At 34.6% G+C, this 16,904-nt stretch overlaps 1 protein-coding gene and 1 pseudogene across 4 annotated transcripts in view; both read right to left on the bottom strand.

Annotated features, from left to right (window-relative positions):
- The window catches only part of HACE1 (HECT domain and ankyrin repeat containing E3 ubiquitin protein ligase 1), a 122,666-nt gene that overhangs the window by 55,913 nt on the left and 49,849 nt on the right, over positions 1-16,904 (bottom strand). For all 4 annotated transcript variants that reach the window (XM_047102212.1, XM_047102214.1, XM_047102213.1 and 1 more), the window contains 4 exons: positions 10,907-11,057; positions 2,435-2,769; positions 1,883-1,951; positions 1,558-1,645 (listed from right to left, as the gene is read on the bottom strand). In XM_047102212.1, coding sequence (XP_046958168.1) covers positions 1,558-1,645; positions 1,883-1,951; positions 2,435-2,769; positions 10,907-11,057 — 643 coding nt within the window. The remainder of the gene's footprint in view (positions 1-1,557; positions 1,646-1,882; positions 1,952-2,434; positions 2,770-10,906; positions 11,058-16,904) is intronic.
- On the bottom strand, positions 4,865-5,372 carry LOC124528552 (translationally-controlled tumor protein-like; annotated as a pseudogene).

Here is a 16,904-nt window from a genome sequence, read left to right as displayed (position 1 = left end):
TAAATCCTGGTTCTCCCACTTGGTAGCTGAATGACTTAAACAAGTTACATAATCTCTTCAGTTCAAGAGTACCCATCTCGATGATTGCTATGAAAATAACCCAAGTAAAGCAAATATATGGTAACTGACCTAATTAGAGTCAGCATTCAAGAAATGTTATTATTACTATCTTCTCTTTCACATTATCATTTTTAACACATGTCAAAAGGATACTTATATACAGGTGTATAATTTTATAAGAATTAGTTCTTAGGTTTAATTTCTGAAAGGGCCAGTGTCCCTAAAAAGATTTAAAAACACCTATAATATCTACCTTATGATTACTAACCAAACCACAGCTTCCAGTCTGTCCTACACTTCTGACAAATTATTTTTTAAAATTTTTGCCAGGATCATATCATTCTCCTGAATGAAAAGTTATCAGGGGCTGCTGACAGCCTAGAAAACAAAGAAGATTCTTCAATCTGGCAATCAAGGCTTAACACAGCGTGACCCCAACCTACCTTTCCAGAATTACACCTCACTCCTCACCTACACAACATTTCTGTTTCAACCATTGTAATTTTATACACTTCTTCATCTACAAGCCCTGGACCATATCTTGGCTAGAATGTTCATCTACCCAATTCACTCCAAGCAAAATTTTGCAATGTTTTTCAAGGTCCAGCATAAAATCCACCTCCTCTTTTTAAAAGTTTCCTTGACTATAGCAGGCAGAAGCAAAGTCTTCCTCCCTTAAAGTCCTAAGCAGTCAGATGATGATGTAATTACTCTTTTATAGGTACATTTATTATCTTACCTGCTAGACTGAATTAAGATCTTTGTGGAGAAAGGACATATGCTTTCTATCCCCAAATAACTGCCATTTATTGAACATACATACCAGTTATTATTTAAAATTTATTCTTCACAATAGTTTTTGAGGTTGGTGTCATTATCTCTATTTTATAAATGAAGAAACCAAGGCTCAAGGATGTTGGAAATGTGCCCAAAATTACATAGCTAGTAAGTAGCAAAAGAACTTTTCCCTAGCATGTTTCACGAAACATGAGATATGTGGAATGAACCCTGGTGGGGGAAAGGATCTCAGGTCAAATAAATTTGGAGGATTAAGAAAGTTAAATCACTATTTTTACCAAATGGTTTCTCAAAGCCTTTTAACAAGCTGCTGATACGCTTTACAAATCTCCAACAGGGCATATTGTATTTTCCAAACGTATTTAGGGATAAAATCCTTTCCTCAAGGACCATCAGCCTTATAGGACTAATGCTCCATAAAACTCATTTCAGGAAATGTGGCAATGTGTTCTGTTGTCTTTGCACAAGCTTTTGCACACACTGGACACTCAGTACACACTTCTTGAAGATAAAAAAATGCCCCTCATACTAATGTAACATATTAATGTAATTCCACATACTGAAGTAAAGAATAAGGTAATTTCACTCCTCTTCTAGCAAGAGGTCTCAAGTATAATAATTATTTCACTAAAAAGTATTCAAATTAAAAAACTAATTTTCATTAGACAGACTAAAAACAAGATTAAGAGAAATCTCTACCTGTGCTTTTATGATATGCATGAATCTTGACATCAACTCAGGACATTCAAGGAGGAAGTGAAAGTGGTCAAATATAATTTTGGGATTTCTAAAAGAAAAATATATTTTGTTTAAATGGACAGGAAGGATGAATAAGTGAAATGCAAATTCAGAGATAGATACTGAAACAAAAGAAAAATATTAATCTACACCTACTATATTTTTACTTATCATTGAGCATTTTTTGAATTATAACAGAAAAAAACATTATTTCTGTTGAGATAAACACTGTAAGCAAAGAAAGAAAAGCCTACAAGAGCGATCTATGAATCCAAGAAAGCCTTACCTATTAACAAAGCATTTTAAAACTTCATCATGTTTGCAGACAAATTCAATGAAACGGGGTGAAGTCATTCTGTGGGGGATAAAAAAATCAGAACGTATGGACGGAAATTGGTGATAAAGCAAATCTGGTAACTATGTATACAATTGGACTGGCTCCTAGCAGAAGAAAAAAAAAGATCTGTGTTTGGAAAACTAGGCATGCCTAGTCAATTTATAAGATGAAAAAATATATAGAACTTTTCATTAACAGAGGATATGAACAGTGACTTTTTAAAAACCTTGAAATTTAAACATCTCTGCTCTATACACTTTGAATACAAAATTAAGTAATCCTGCACAAAGTGACATTCACCATTCTACATGTTAATCATTTATATAATGCTTAAAACTCAAATATTTTAAACCAATTCTAGATTAGTACGATGAGTGTCCTAAAACAGATCAAAACAGAACCTAAAATCAACAAATTATTGTTTGTTACTAAAATTACCAAAAAAATCATAGCTTTTCTTCATCTATCAGAAAAGGAAATAATAAGCAGAAACCTTCTTACCCTGGGGGCATCTGACAAGAACAGCACATGTAAAAGGCTTGAATGACAGCACTTAGCCGGTTAGCTGTCATAGAAATAACATCCTGACAGTCTGCACTGGCTTCCTGTTTCCCTCCAAGAGCATCTGGTTTAGATTCCCCTGTGCCAGTGGGTAGATTTTCATAGCTCCCAGGTCCTGGAGGTTCAAATGGAGGAATGGAAGTGCCATCTTGATCTTGGCCTTTTTGTTTCAGCAAAATAGAAGTGATATCCGTTGAATCCTTCTTGTTTTTCATCAATTCTGTAGCTATTAAAACTAGCCATTCATCTAATGAGTGCCAAAGCAATTCAAGAGGCTAGGAGAAAAACAGAAGGGTTTTTTTTAACATCATTCTTAAACTCCAGGATAAAAAAACTCACTCAAGCAAATATTATAAAAGAGAAAATTTACTCTAGCTACTGCTCCTTTCCCAAGTTAATGTGACAGCAGTGCCTGAAGGTAAATAACAAAACATATGAATGCCACATAAATAACAATTTCTTCATTTATACCAAAATTTAATTTGTATTTATTTATTCCTTGGAATCAAAAGGTAAAACCTAAAATCTAACAAAAAATTCATAAGCAATCTTTCCTCTTTTAAAAATTTTCAAATATTTAGTTCTAAAAGCATATATTACTTTTAAATATACAATCCCCCAACCTTTACTATATTCGTGTGTTAACAATTTTCAACTGTCTTTTTTCAATTAAAAAAAAATAAGAAGTCCTAAAAAGTCTAATGAACAGTTTGGTTCTGGGGTGCCTGCCTGGGTTAGCTGGTGGAGCATGTGACTCTTGATCTCAGGGTTGTGAGTTCAAGCTCCACAGAGAGTGTAGAGATCACTAAAAGAAATAAATAAACTTAAAAAATAAAAGCTTTATTGTACTCTTTTCATGTAATTCATAGAATTTTGAAAATTTATGGAGAGAAATTTAAAAATTTTACATAATGTTTATATATATGCACATACATGCATATGCTTTCATACACATATACACAAATTCCATCTAATGACTAGTAACTATCAAAACTGACTAGCAAATCCATAATTCCAAGTAAAGATTAACAGCTTGAAAAAGAAAAAGGGAGGGAGTAAACTGTTTCTTTTTTTTACACTATTTAAAATATTCCTTTTAAAAATAATGAAATGTCTTTTGTAAACTAACAGCAAATGAAATTTTCTTTTTAAAATATTATGTAATCACAAATGCTACAACAGCACTAAGTATTAAAGGAGATGAAATATTTACATCATCCCTAATAACTAGTAATTTTTAACAAGCAGAAATATAAATGCCCAAGTAGTATCAAAAGAATGCTACCAGGGATCTAATATGCAACATCATGCCTAGTTTTAAATACTGTACTGTAAATTGAAAGCTACCATGGGGCACCTGGGTGGCTCAGTCGCTTAAGCATCTGACTTCGGCTCAGGTCACGATCTCACGGTTCATGAGTTTGAGCCCCATGTTGGGCTCTGTGCTGACAGCTCAGAGCCTGGAGCCTGCTTCAGATTCTATGTCTCCCTCTCTCTCTGCCCCTCCTCTGCTCATGCTCTATCTCTCTCAAAAATAAATAAACATTAAAAAAAATTTTTTTTAAGTTACTATGAAAGTAAAGCTTTAATGTTGTCACCATGACAAGAAAATGGTAATAATGTGAGTGAAGGATGTGTTAACTGACCTTATTGTGGTAATGTATGTGTGTATCAAATTATCAAATTATACACCTTGAGCTTACACAATGTTATATGTCAATTATATCTCAATAAAACTGGTGGGAAAAAAGGTCTGCAAGAACATTTTTAACCCCAAATAAAAATTAACAGTCAGGGTCAAGGAGAAAGATAGCACTTAAATGCTCCTTCATTCCTACACTATTGTTTTGTTTTGTTTTTGCTTCCAACTGTATTAGTCTCTTTTTATTCTTTTAGTAATCTTTCCCAGAGTTCACTACTTCTGTTTGTAGGTGATGAAATGTGTAAAGAATCCACTTCAAATATTGGCACAGCTATGAGCATGGTCTTTCCGTTTACTTGAACTCAGAATTAAGACTTTGGGTTCTTGTTTTTAATACTGCAGTCCCAGAAGTAGTTCTCACTGTAGACTTATCTGCAGGAAGTCTTATGCTTTCTAGCAGTAGTCTACAACCAGGCTCTAGCTTCCCCAGGACACTACACAGGGTGGATTTAAATATGTACTAAACGAAGAGGCCATTCTCTCAAATGAGTTTAAATGCGTATTTTTTTTTCTTAAAAACAATGCCTCTACTCCAAATAAATCAAGGTCAAAATCAATGAAGAGCTCAAGATGACATCAGTCCCATTTGTCTAAGTCCTGGTGTTGTGTGGATGAGGAGCCACCAGTTATGACAACAGGGGATACATCCAGAGTAACACCCAAATTCGTTAACATGTTTCCATTTCTAAACCATCATTAAAGGACGTATGTGGGGTCACACCACTCTCACGGTAGTCCAGCAGGGCAACCATGCCATCTAGATTCATGTTTTCATCAATAAAGAAGTGGTCATTTTTGAAATTAGCAAGGATGTGCCTGATTCGTTCTGCAGGCCCTGTTATAAAAGGTTTTACTCTTTCTGGCCTCTGTTCTTTGAGCTTGCCTTGGATTGATTTCATTTGATGTACTTCTTGTAGGCTTCTTTTGTGAAGCTGGTTTCCTGCAAGTGATGGTTCATGACAACATCAACACCAGTGATTACTGTGCTTTTGGTACCTTCATACACATGACCTTCAGCGGAGGCATTTCCACCAATGAACGATCCACCAATGTTACCCTTGGTCCTACCAACCATGTTCCCCTCCACCTCCAGGCACAACCCACCCATGATCTCCAGATGTTATAGATGTCAGAGAACATCTCATCATGACTGATGAGGTCCTGGTAGATAATCATGATGGCATCTGGAGAGAGACGATGGCAGCACTATCTTAGCAGGAGCAGGGAGCCCTAAACGCGGTGCAGAAGTCACACTGGGGGTGTGACGAAGAAGTTGGGGGGCAGGGGGAGTTTGAAAAGCTATATACCATTTTAAATAATACTGTTGAGAATGATAAACTGTCTTTCTGCAAATGAATATAAGAGTTAATCTTTTTGTTTCTTATGGGATCACAGAATGCTACAAACTAGACGATGCGCTTCAGAAAGACCCACAATATTTCAACCAAAAAAAATGTTACTTTTAAATATTAAAATCTTACTTTACGGAAAGAGATTACACAACTATAATTGGAAGTTTAAGAAATGTTTAAATAACATGTTCTTCCAGGAAATTCTTTATCATTATTTTCTAACAAGTTCTTCTGCTATGTGTTCAGCTTTTCTTCAGGCTTGCAGAACATTGTCTTTTTGAGAATATTTATTTGACTTACTAGATTTGCAAATAATTAAATCAAGCTTAAGTCTTCACTTAAACATTAAACCAAAAAGCAGAAAACAAAAAATAAAGCAAAAAAAGCTCCCCCTATCATCAACAAAAACCTAGTCCCTTCTTTCAACAAATATTTAGTTAGTACATACTACATAAACAGGTAGGCAAAGTGAGAAACTGATTATACTCTCTGAGGTTGAAATAAGCACCCCTCTCCCCAACAAAGAGGGCTCTTCCATGGTTAGGCGTAGCAGCTGCAAGATTCAGGATGCCTGAGCTGCTTCAAAGGAAGGGTAAGAGGCACCAGCTGCCATACACACTGACATGATACCTGCACAGAAAATGCTTAATTCTCGTGAGCAAAACATCAAACCTGCTGTAAAGAATGAAAAAAGAACATTTTATGTCAGTAAAACTTTTAGCTTTACATCACAAAATGAACTTCCAAAATAGAAAGAACAGGTGGTAATGTAAAACTTCTTGAAACAAAAGGCAAAAGGAATAATTGGCCTCTAAATGAGGACTGAAACCTAGAAAAACAACACACTGGATAGAGATGAAGCCTAAGGCAAGAAATGATACCTGCTGCTCACACAGATGAGAGCACTGAGCCTGAACCAGCAACAACCAGCAACAATCCCATTTTTTTCTTTCTCTCCTTTTTTTTTTTTTTTCATGTAGGTTCCACACCCAGCATGGAGCCCAAAGAGGGGTTCAAACTCACAACCCTGAGCTCAAGACCTGAGCTGAGATCATGAGTTGGACGTTTAACTGACTGAGCCGCTCAGGCACCCAACAATCCTATTTTTAAATACTGACAATGTATAAAAATTAAAGGCAAGTTTTGAATAATCCAGAAATAATTTTTTTTTAATTTTTTAATGTTTATTTATTTTTGAGACAGAGAGAGACAGAGCATGAACGAGGGAGGGTCAGAGAGAGAGGGAGACACAGAATCTGAAGCAGGCTCCACGCTCTGAGCTGTCAGCACAGAGCCCGACGCGGGGCTCGAATTCACAGACTGTGAGATCATGACCTGAGCCGAAGTCGGCCGCTTAACCGACTGAGCCACCCAGGTGCCCCCAGAAATAATTTTTAAAGCCCATATCTGTGTAAAAATGATAGTCTAAAAAGAGTTTCAATAAAGGAACACAGCAAAAATTAAAACAGAATGAGGAGAAAAAAGAAGTAGTACGTCATCTTAGGCCTTTCTTTACTCTTCTCTTTTTCGTATCTTTTTTTTCTTCATTCACATATGTATTAAAACTAAATCCCAACCTCAAGGTATTTTTACCTACAGAGTTTTCCTTTGAAGATCTGTTCACAAAGTTCATGCCTCAACAACAAAAAAAGTACTGTGAAAATAACTTTAATTTCTAACTGTGGTACTAGCCACAGATAAAAAGGATTAAAATAAATTTTTAAAATTAAAAATAAACAATTTCAAGCCTTATCTATGATGCTTTCTATATTCATAAATAATAATGATAAAAACATTAGCTAAGACACAAAGCACCAAAAAAATAAAGATATAAAGCACCGTATATATATCAACTTTTACTGAAAAATGAGCCAATGACTATGGAAAACATTAGCAAATCTCGCCATTATGAAATATTGCTTCATTTCACATTATTGACAATCATACATAATTTTCAAAACATTTTAAGTTCTATTTCAAAGCTGTAATATATAATCTCAAACTTGCTGGACAATTTTTTAAAAATTTAAGATCCATGTACCAACGTGAGATATGAATTTGACAGGAAAGCATTACTAAATTAAGTTCTTTAATAGTATCTTGAAATACACTCTAGAAATTTAACAGTATAGTCTCACTATTCTCAATTTGACAATGTCAAATGTTACAATCCAAAATGTAAGATTTTGAAGTTAAAAGTTTCTCAATCATTCTCAGCTTCCAAACTTTCCCAATTACAATTCTATGTAAGTATTAACAGTCACAGTTTGCTAGTCACAAAAGAAGAGCATATCAAGATTCACTAAGTCTAAATTGTCTTCCCCATGTTCACACTGCTTCAATAAACATAACTACCTTCTCCTTCAGATGCTCCGAAGTTCCCAAGGCATTAGATAAAAATCTCTTAACACTGAAAAAATGGCTAAGTGTTAAGATTAACTTAAAAGGTTTCTAAGATAAATCAGAAAACTACTAACAGGATGTTAAACAATTTCACCTACTAAAACCACATGGCCTATAAACCCACTCATTCGTAATGGAAAACCCATTAGTTAATCCTAACAATAAAGTGACATGTTAGAGTACCTAGTTAATGAAATGGAAAGTAGGGATCAATGGCAACCTTAGACAAAATGTGGTAAAAATTAAAATGGTATTTTCCAGTCTAACATTGCAGGAACTCAGGAAATGGTTATGATCTTTACAACTCTGAATCACCCCACAATGAACACAAGATTATATATAAATAGATGACAATGTAGTTTCTATTTTTTATCCTTGTAAGTGGGAGGGCATCATTTTGTCATCCTCCAGTCATAAAATATAATTCATAAAATTATATGTCAAGAGACTAATAAATTTTTAAGAGTAACATTTAATGTTTTTAAAAACGTAGGTAGTTTTGTAATAAAAATGTTTTACCGAAGTGTAAGGTCAAAATTTAAAAAAAAAAAAAAAAAAAAAACAACAGTCAAGGCAAAAGCAGTTGTCAATGATGCATAAAACAATCCCTTAAAAAAAGATACTAACAAATGAAATAAGATAGAAAAAAAAGAGCTTTTTGTAATATATATGTCATTGATATAATAATCAAAACAGAGTTTAGATTTCACAAAAGAAAAGCTCAAAGAAAACCAGGGATACCCTTTTTTACTCTGTTATACCAGTATTGACTGGCTAGATAGGAAACTAACATTTTAAATCAAGCACAAAATTCCTATAGAGATGCTACGAATTAACACATACTTATTTTCTGATCATTAGCAAACACATGGCAGACTCAAATTTTAACCAAAAAAAAAAAAAAAAAAACAGACAATAGTGAATATAATCTATACCCAATTTGGAGAATAGTGACTTTATCTATACCTGATTTGATTTTCTATTCATCATTATAGGTAAGTAGAAAGGATAAGCAGAAAATTAAATCAGCACAAGCCATACCAGAATACATTAAGAACAACTGCATGTAATGTGACTATTTAAGCAGTAAAACTCACTTAAAATAACACTGACAAAATAGTGGATCAATATTTAGATTCAAATTTTACAAAGATAGTAACTTATGACTCCAAACTAGTATTGAAGAAGTGGTATATGAAAAGCCAAAATTTGAATTACAAAAAGTTGTATAACTGCCTTCTTCCAGGAGGTGGCACAATAGGGGAAAAAAAGGAAAAAAATAACAATCAATCTCTCTCTCTCTCTCTCCTCTCTCACTCTCTCTCTCTCTCTCTCTCTCTCTCACACACACACACACACACACACACACACACACACACACACAGATGAAAACTCTTTTCTGCACTAACTCTTTAGAAACAGTGAAGAACACAAACAGATGCAAGACCCTTACACACATCTTTCTAAAAGCCTATTGTGCCTATTTTAGCTATTAAAATCCACCAGTGTCAAAATGCTTACAAAGCACTTATTTGTAAGTGCCCAAAAAGTTCCATGTAAGAAAAGAATCACTTAGCATTGGTCATTAGTTTTACTTCAAATTTTACAGACAGTAAAGCTGTCAATCATAACTAGTTTTTTTAGAAAGTGACAAATAAAAATGTTTATATGACTTTTTGGATAGATAACCTATATTTATACTCAAAAGACTATTTAAAGAAATACAAACCTTCATGAACCCAAAAGCAAATTTTATACCATGAAAATTTCTTAAGATAAGTTACCTTTAAAAAGCTAATATGAAAAGTTATAAAGTTACACACTTGTCCAAAATCTGAGTTATTTAAAAATACGCCTCAAGAAAAAAAAAGCCTTAACAATAACAATTATAGCCACATTCATTTTGCTTAATTCATAAAATTGTACTTTAACTTAGGTAGCAACACTGTCTTGGGTCTTACAGGAAGCAGCTGAAGCAATACAAATATTTTAAGCAAATATCTCAGGGTGCCGGGGTGATTAAGTCAGTGAAGCATCTAACTCTTGATTTTGGCTCAGGTCATGATCTCACAGTTCATGAGATTGATACCTGCATCAGGCTCTACGCTGACTTTGATGAGCCTGCTTGGATTCTCTTTCTCTCTCCCTCTCTCTCTGTCCCTCCCCTGCTTGTACTCTCTCTCTCTCTCTCAAAATAAATAAATATATATTTTTTTTAATTTTTAAGAAGAGAAAAGAAAATATCTCAATGATTCTTCCTTGAAGTGATCCCAGGAATTAATTGGTAGTAAACACAGGAAATGAAAGTAAACTTACTTTTAAAACACATATATGGACACACACATTAACTCCCTTCTGAAAATATGCAATAATAACCTCTAAATAGAAACTAGGTATTTTCAGAAGGGAGTGGGGAGAAGGAATGGGTTATACAGGTGATGGGGATTAAGGAGGACACTTGTGATGAGCACTGGGTGATGTATGAAATTGCTGAATCACTATATTGTACCCCTGACACTAACATAATACTGTATGTTAACTAACTGGAATTAAAATAAAAACTTAAAAAAAAAATGGACACAAGGAAAAAAAAGAAAACTAGTTATTTTCTTTACTTCTGAATAATTTTTTAAAAAGCATGATGGCTACATATTGCTACATTTAAAACCTATAATCCAATTTAAAAAAGTAGATTTAAGTATTAAGTATCTTTACCCTTTGAATACAACACTAATGGAATTAAAATGTTACTTGTAAGAAAAATACAGAAAGCTTACCACTTAAGAATTGCTGTTGATTACACAGGGATGAAAGGAGAAATGTGTGTCTAACTTAAAATGTGATAGGAGTATGAACCAAACTTAGTTTATGAGGTTTCTGACTAATGAATGCATGCTTTGTCACATTCATCTCTTTTTTGTCTATGTTATTAACAACATCATATACTTTTCTGACCTTGAACACCTGGCTTCTTGGAGTTTTATTCCCATTGTAGCCCAAATCGATTCCATTACTGGGAGAGGATGGACCAATTCGAAAGACATGACAAAATATCCTCACAATCCTTAAAAGGCTCTTCATTTGAGCATCATAATTACTAGACAAGCTGAAAATAAAAGTTAAAATACGAACAGGTTAGGTGGAATAAAACAAATTACATCTTAAAATACTTAATTTAAAACATTTTCATCACATTAATCATCTGTTTCCTAATATAACTAGCGAAGTTCCTTCCTATTGTGATAGGGAATGGAATGCTTTGTTTAATAGGAAGTTGCTATACATTATTTGGATTGCATATGAATGAATTATTAATGTTTAAGCAACCAGAATAGAACCAATAATCAAAGCACAAATATGAAGGAAAGCACCAACAGTTGGTTTCTTGAGGCATCAACTTTAAGCAATCTCTAACTTTCACTTCCAAAAGTATATTTATAAATTAAACGGACTCTTAGGAATTCTGAGGACATTTCACAGAGAAATAGAAATGTTGATTATGTTCTCAAGTCAACCTACAACTCTATTGTAGAAGCTGAACTTTCTACTCTATCCATAACCTCATTTCCCCTCCTCACCCCAGAATAGTAACCAATTGTTCACATATAGCAGAACACTTACAAATTGAATAACCTTAAACTTAATATCAGCATCAAGGCAGTTCTCTAATGGTAGTCTTAGTAGTCTTATGACTCTACATAAATATAGGATATACACACCACTGTGAAGAAAAAAAGAACTCAAATCCAATTAACACAACAATACTGAATATAATATAAACCTTCTTTGACAAATCAAAAAGCCCTTCATAATTTTATAGTGCCTGGGAATTGTTCATCATTACAAATATCAATCAACTATTCTTCCATAGAGAAATTGTAGGAGTTAGGCTAAATCTGTATTGAAACTAGTGGCAGATCTTTAAAAAAAAAAAAAAAAGTTTTTTGTTGTTGTTCAGGGGGTTGTTTAATTTGGAATCTCTAACATCAGTTATCTTGTATTTTAATGGTAGCACAAAAGCAGAGTAAAGAGTTACATAAACTTTTGGGCAGAATGGTTATGATTGTATATATTAATTATCATAGCTTACCCTAAATTCTCCCAAGTGTATTTTACCCAGCTCATAGAGATGAAAAGTCAAGGAGATGAAAAGTACAGCATAGGGAATATACTCAATAATACTGTAATAACACTGTATGGTGACATATAGTAACTATACATATCATGTTGAGCCCTGAGTAACATGGAATTGTTGAATGACTATGTTATACACCTGAAATTTACACAACATTGTAATGTCAACTATACGTCAATAATAATAATTAAAAGGATTAGCAGGGTGAGTGGGTGGCTCAGCTGATTAAGCGTCCGACTCTTGGTTTCGGCTCAGGTCAAGACCTCACGGTTCTTGGGTTTAAGCCCCGTGTTGGGCTCCGTGCTGGCAGTGCAGAGCCTGCTTGGGATTCTGTCTCTCCGTCTCCTTCTGCCCCTCCCCCACTCTCTCTCTCAAAATAAATAAACAAACTTAAAAACAAAATAAAATAAATAAAATGCATAAGTGATGTGGAAATAGCAAAAGCCTACTTCTAAGAATTCCAGTGTGTAAGTGCCAACTAGAGCGTATTTTCTCTGCTGGTGACATGTGAACCCAAAATTTCCTGACATTTTCACTTCAATATTCATATTGTTTCTCATTCTAAGAATTATTAAATTGTTAAAAATATTCAATAAAAATTAGCTATCAGTTACAACTGTTAGTAAAATATGACAGTTACTGCTATCCATACTGTATTGAACTGGGATACCTACATCATATTAACAAAATTTTTTGTTTTAGTAACTTTGTATTGATTTTTATGTATTTGTCTTTATGAAGTGTTTCTAATTTTATATCATAAGATTGTTGAGACTGACAAAACAGAAATGTAGTTTGGCTGAAACTACTTCCTTCTTTTATTGTGTTGTGAGTATTGGAAAAGTTAACTATGGATGACTCTCAAATTTTTCTATGAGAAAGAGGTGAATTTGACTTTCCTCTGCAAAATTACCATACATTTAAATATTTAAATAACTGATCTAGGAAACATTTCATGACTTAAGTATTTTCTGAACAATGGAATCTGAATATGACTCTCAATTATAAACACTATCTAATAATTTTATATTACTATAACCAGTTTAAAATTCTTCCAAGCTGAATCATTGATTTAAAAAACGTTATTTTTCACTTTACAACAAGTGAAATATCTTTAGTATTATACAAAAATATCACAAAATCTAAACTTCATCATATCTTTCTCCACTTGATCATAAAATGATAATTTCTTCTCAAGCCATAAGGTCTCAATATAAAAGTTTTAACATTAGTTTCCTAAATCAAGGCCCTATCAATGAACTTACCTTTGGTTTATATGTGAAAGTATACTTTCATTCAATGTCTTACTAAGCAAACAGCTGTGATTTCTCTGTTCATTTGCACATTGATAACTATCTTTAATCATAAGTATACAGAAAGTAAGATAATTCACTTATTTAGTCAAACACATTATGTGCAAAAGGGACTGCAAATAAATATTATCCAGGAGCACCCGGGTGGCTCAGTTGGTTGAGTGTCCAACTTTGGCTCAGGTCATGATCTTGCGGTTTGTGAGTTCGAGCCCTGTGTCGGGCTCTGTACTGACACTCTTGAGTCTGGAGCCTGCTTCAGATTCTGTGTCTCCCTCCCTCCCTCCCTCTCTCTCTTTCTCGCTCTCTCAAAAATAAATTTTAAAAAAACATTAAAAAATTTTTTTAAGTACATATTTATTATCTTTAGTAAATATTCCCAGAATTGGTTAGACAAAAGGCTATCCATTTTTTCAAAAGTAAGCTAATTAACATCTCAATTGTCACTAAATATATATTTGAATCAGTTTTCTTAATTAAAATTTCTATTAAAGCGGCCAAAATTATATCCCATTGTGGGTTAAGAAGCATAAAATGATTTATAAATTAATGAACAAAAGGGAGACAATTTGCAAAAGTACCATGAAACATAAACCCTCAGGAGGGAGTAATTTGTATTTGAGACCCTCTTATTCTACCTTGGCAGCTCTGAGGCAATAGAAAACATATATATTGGTCTCTACCCCGGGTTCCTGGTACAAAGCTCCTAAAACCCTCATAATTTCCTAAGTGATAAGAGCACTAGGAACATCTTTTGTTCTAATATTTGGTCTTTGACTGCTGTTCCTGATACAGAGTTCCTAAATCTCTTGTCATTTCCTGGGTGACAGCAGTTGTCTTTTGTTCTACTGAAGTGAATCTTAGTGGGCTCCTGGATGGAGGCTGGTCACCAGAAAGACTAAGCCACGATTAGAAGCTTAGAATTTCCAGCCCCACCCCACGTTATCCAGAGAGGGGAGAAGGACTGGAAATGGAGTTATTGATCAACATGCCTACAGGGTAAAGCCTCCACAAAAAGCCCAAAACTATGGGGTTCAGGGAACTTCCAGATTAGTGAACACGTCCACATACTGGGAGGGTGGCACCCTCAACTCCATGGGGACAGAAGTTCCTGTGCTCGAGATCCTCCAATACCTTTTTCTTTGTATCTCTTCATCTGGCTGATCATCTGCATCCTTTATTGTGTCTTTTAACAGACTGGCAAATCTAAATAAGTGTTTCCCCGAATACTGTGAGCTGTTCTAAAAAATAACCAAACCCAAGGGGAAGGAGGTCATGAGAACTTCTAATTTGTAGTGAAGTCAGACAGAAGTTATGGCTAACCTGGGGATTTACTACTTGGAATTGGCATCTGAAAGTGGGAGCAGTCTCGTAAGAAAGAGTCCTTAACCTATGAGACTTGATGTGTCTCTAGATGGATAGTTTTCAAAGCTGAGAAAAGCTGTACACCAGCTGGTGTTCAAAGAATTGCCTGGTGTGGGGAATGAAGAACCCACACAACTGGCGAGGGTGGTAACAGTGTCAGGTAAAGGTAGTAAAGGAGAAACACGAGACTTCCCAAAACAGTAAACAACACAATAAATTCTAATATAATTCTAATAACCAATACTCACTACCAATCTCAAGAAAAAGATACTTAGGGGTACCCAGGTGGCTCAGTAGGCTGAACGTCAGATTTCGGCTCAGGTCATGATCTTGCCGCTGTTAGCGCAGAGCCTGCTTCAGATCCTCTGTCCCCCTTTCTTCCCCTCCCCACTCTCTCTCAAAAATGAATAAACATTTAGAAAAATAGAAGAAAAAGATACTTAGAGCCCCAAAATAGCCATAATTAGCAGATTTCATAGAGCATTTGAAAAGTAGCACTGTAGGTGGTGAGGCAGTGCAGTTTAGTAAAACAGTTTTAAAACTCGTTCTGGCCATGGCCCCCTTTTTCCTACCGTACTTCTGTTCCACTCATCTCCCTGTTACTTTTTTTTTTTTAATTTTTTTTTTTTTAATGTTTATTCATTTTTGAGAGACAGAGAGAGACAGAGCATGAGCGGGGAAGGGGCAGAGGGAGGGAGACACAGAATCTGAAGCAGGGCTTGAACTTACGAACTGCGGCATCATGACCTGAGCCGAAGTCCGACGCTCAACCGACTGAGCCACCCAGGTGCCCCTCTCCCGGTTACTTTTAAGAGCTAGATTGGAACCCAGAATTTGCTCTCTATTAATGAGAATAGGAATCCTCACTCTTCTATGTAGTAGCTTGGTCAGTTGCTAACTTCAGTTTTCTTCCATGTAAAATGGAAATTACTACCTAAATAACAAAATTATTGTGAGGTTTAAATAAAATAATGTCTTTCAATGCTCCTTAGCTTAGTGTCTGGTTGTAAGTATTAAAGGTGAACTTAAAATAAAACCATAAACATTTAAAAACATAGGCCTTCTCATTACTGTGGAAAAGCAACAAATAGGACAAAAGATTTAGGTAGAAAAAAACAGGACATTTTTCTAATACAGGAAAACAGGGTGTTTAAAATAATCATCATTATCTCTGGCATTTTCCATTTATATAATCATCATCACCATCTCAACTATGGGCCAAACATTATGCTTGGCACTTTACAGTATCTTATCATTGCATTTTTACAACAATTGATTAAGAAGATATTTACTACCATTTTCCAATAAGGAAACAAAATCCTGACTAGGCTGTAAATTAAATACAGGGAGAGATCTTGTCTGTTTTATTCACAATCACCTACCAGATGGCCTGGGGGGATGGTAGGCACTCAAAAGTATGTATTAGACGGATGGGTATATGAAAAAGGGAAACTCAAAACAGTCACTTGCTGAGATCACACAGTAAATAGTGATATCTGGATTTAAACCTGAGTCTGGCAGACTCCCGAGCCATGCCTTTAGTATGTCTGAATCACAGAAAGCCCTCATCAAATAAATGGATTAATGGAAACAACTAAATAAAATGAGAACATTATATAAAGGTGAAATTCAATGAATCCCATAAAAAGAATCTTAAGTAGTCTCAAAGTTAGAAACTGAATTATAAAAAATTAGCAAATAGTATAGTGAGTAGAACTGAAGAAAGACTTACTGGCTAAAAGAAAACAAGAGGGTAACCTTGGTACCACGAAGTTTAAGGGGCCTAGCAAAGATCCTTCTACATAAATGTTAGAGTGTGATTCTGGTCTGAGTATATGAAAACCCCAAAGGAAGACAGAAAGGGGCTAACATAATGGACTTGACAATGTAGCTGATATATAGAAATATCATGGAGTTGGGAGGAGGAAACTCCAGTTGCGACCACAGAGATAAGACCATGACCTGTTCTAAGAGTTGGGTGTACTAAGAGAAGTGAAATGAAAAGTACCCAGGGAAAAGCATCCATATTAGAAGTGGGCCAAATTTATAAGCTAAGAAAGAATACATTAACCATTTCTAAGTGGCTGTTTGTTCCTATTTGGGGCAGCTAACCATATACAATAATGTAAAGTTGCAGGAAAAG

This window comes from Lynx rufus, unplaced genomic scaffold (genome assembly GCF_022079265.1).
Source record: "Lynx rufus isolate CCGP_SWC_20201006 ecotype Redwood Valley unplaced genomic scaffold, mLynRuf1.p SCAF_6, whole genome shotgun sequence".
NCBI classification, from domain to species: Eukaryota; Metazoa; Chordata; class Mammalia; order Carnivora; family Felidae; genus Lynx; species Lynx rufus.
This window is presented reverse-complemented; position numbering and strand designations above follow the sequence as displayed.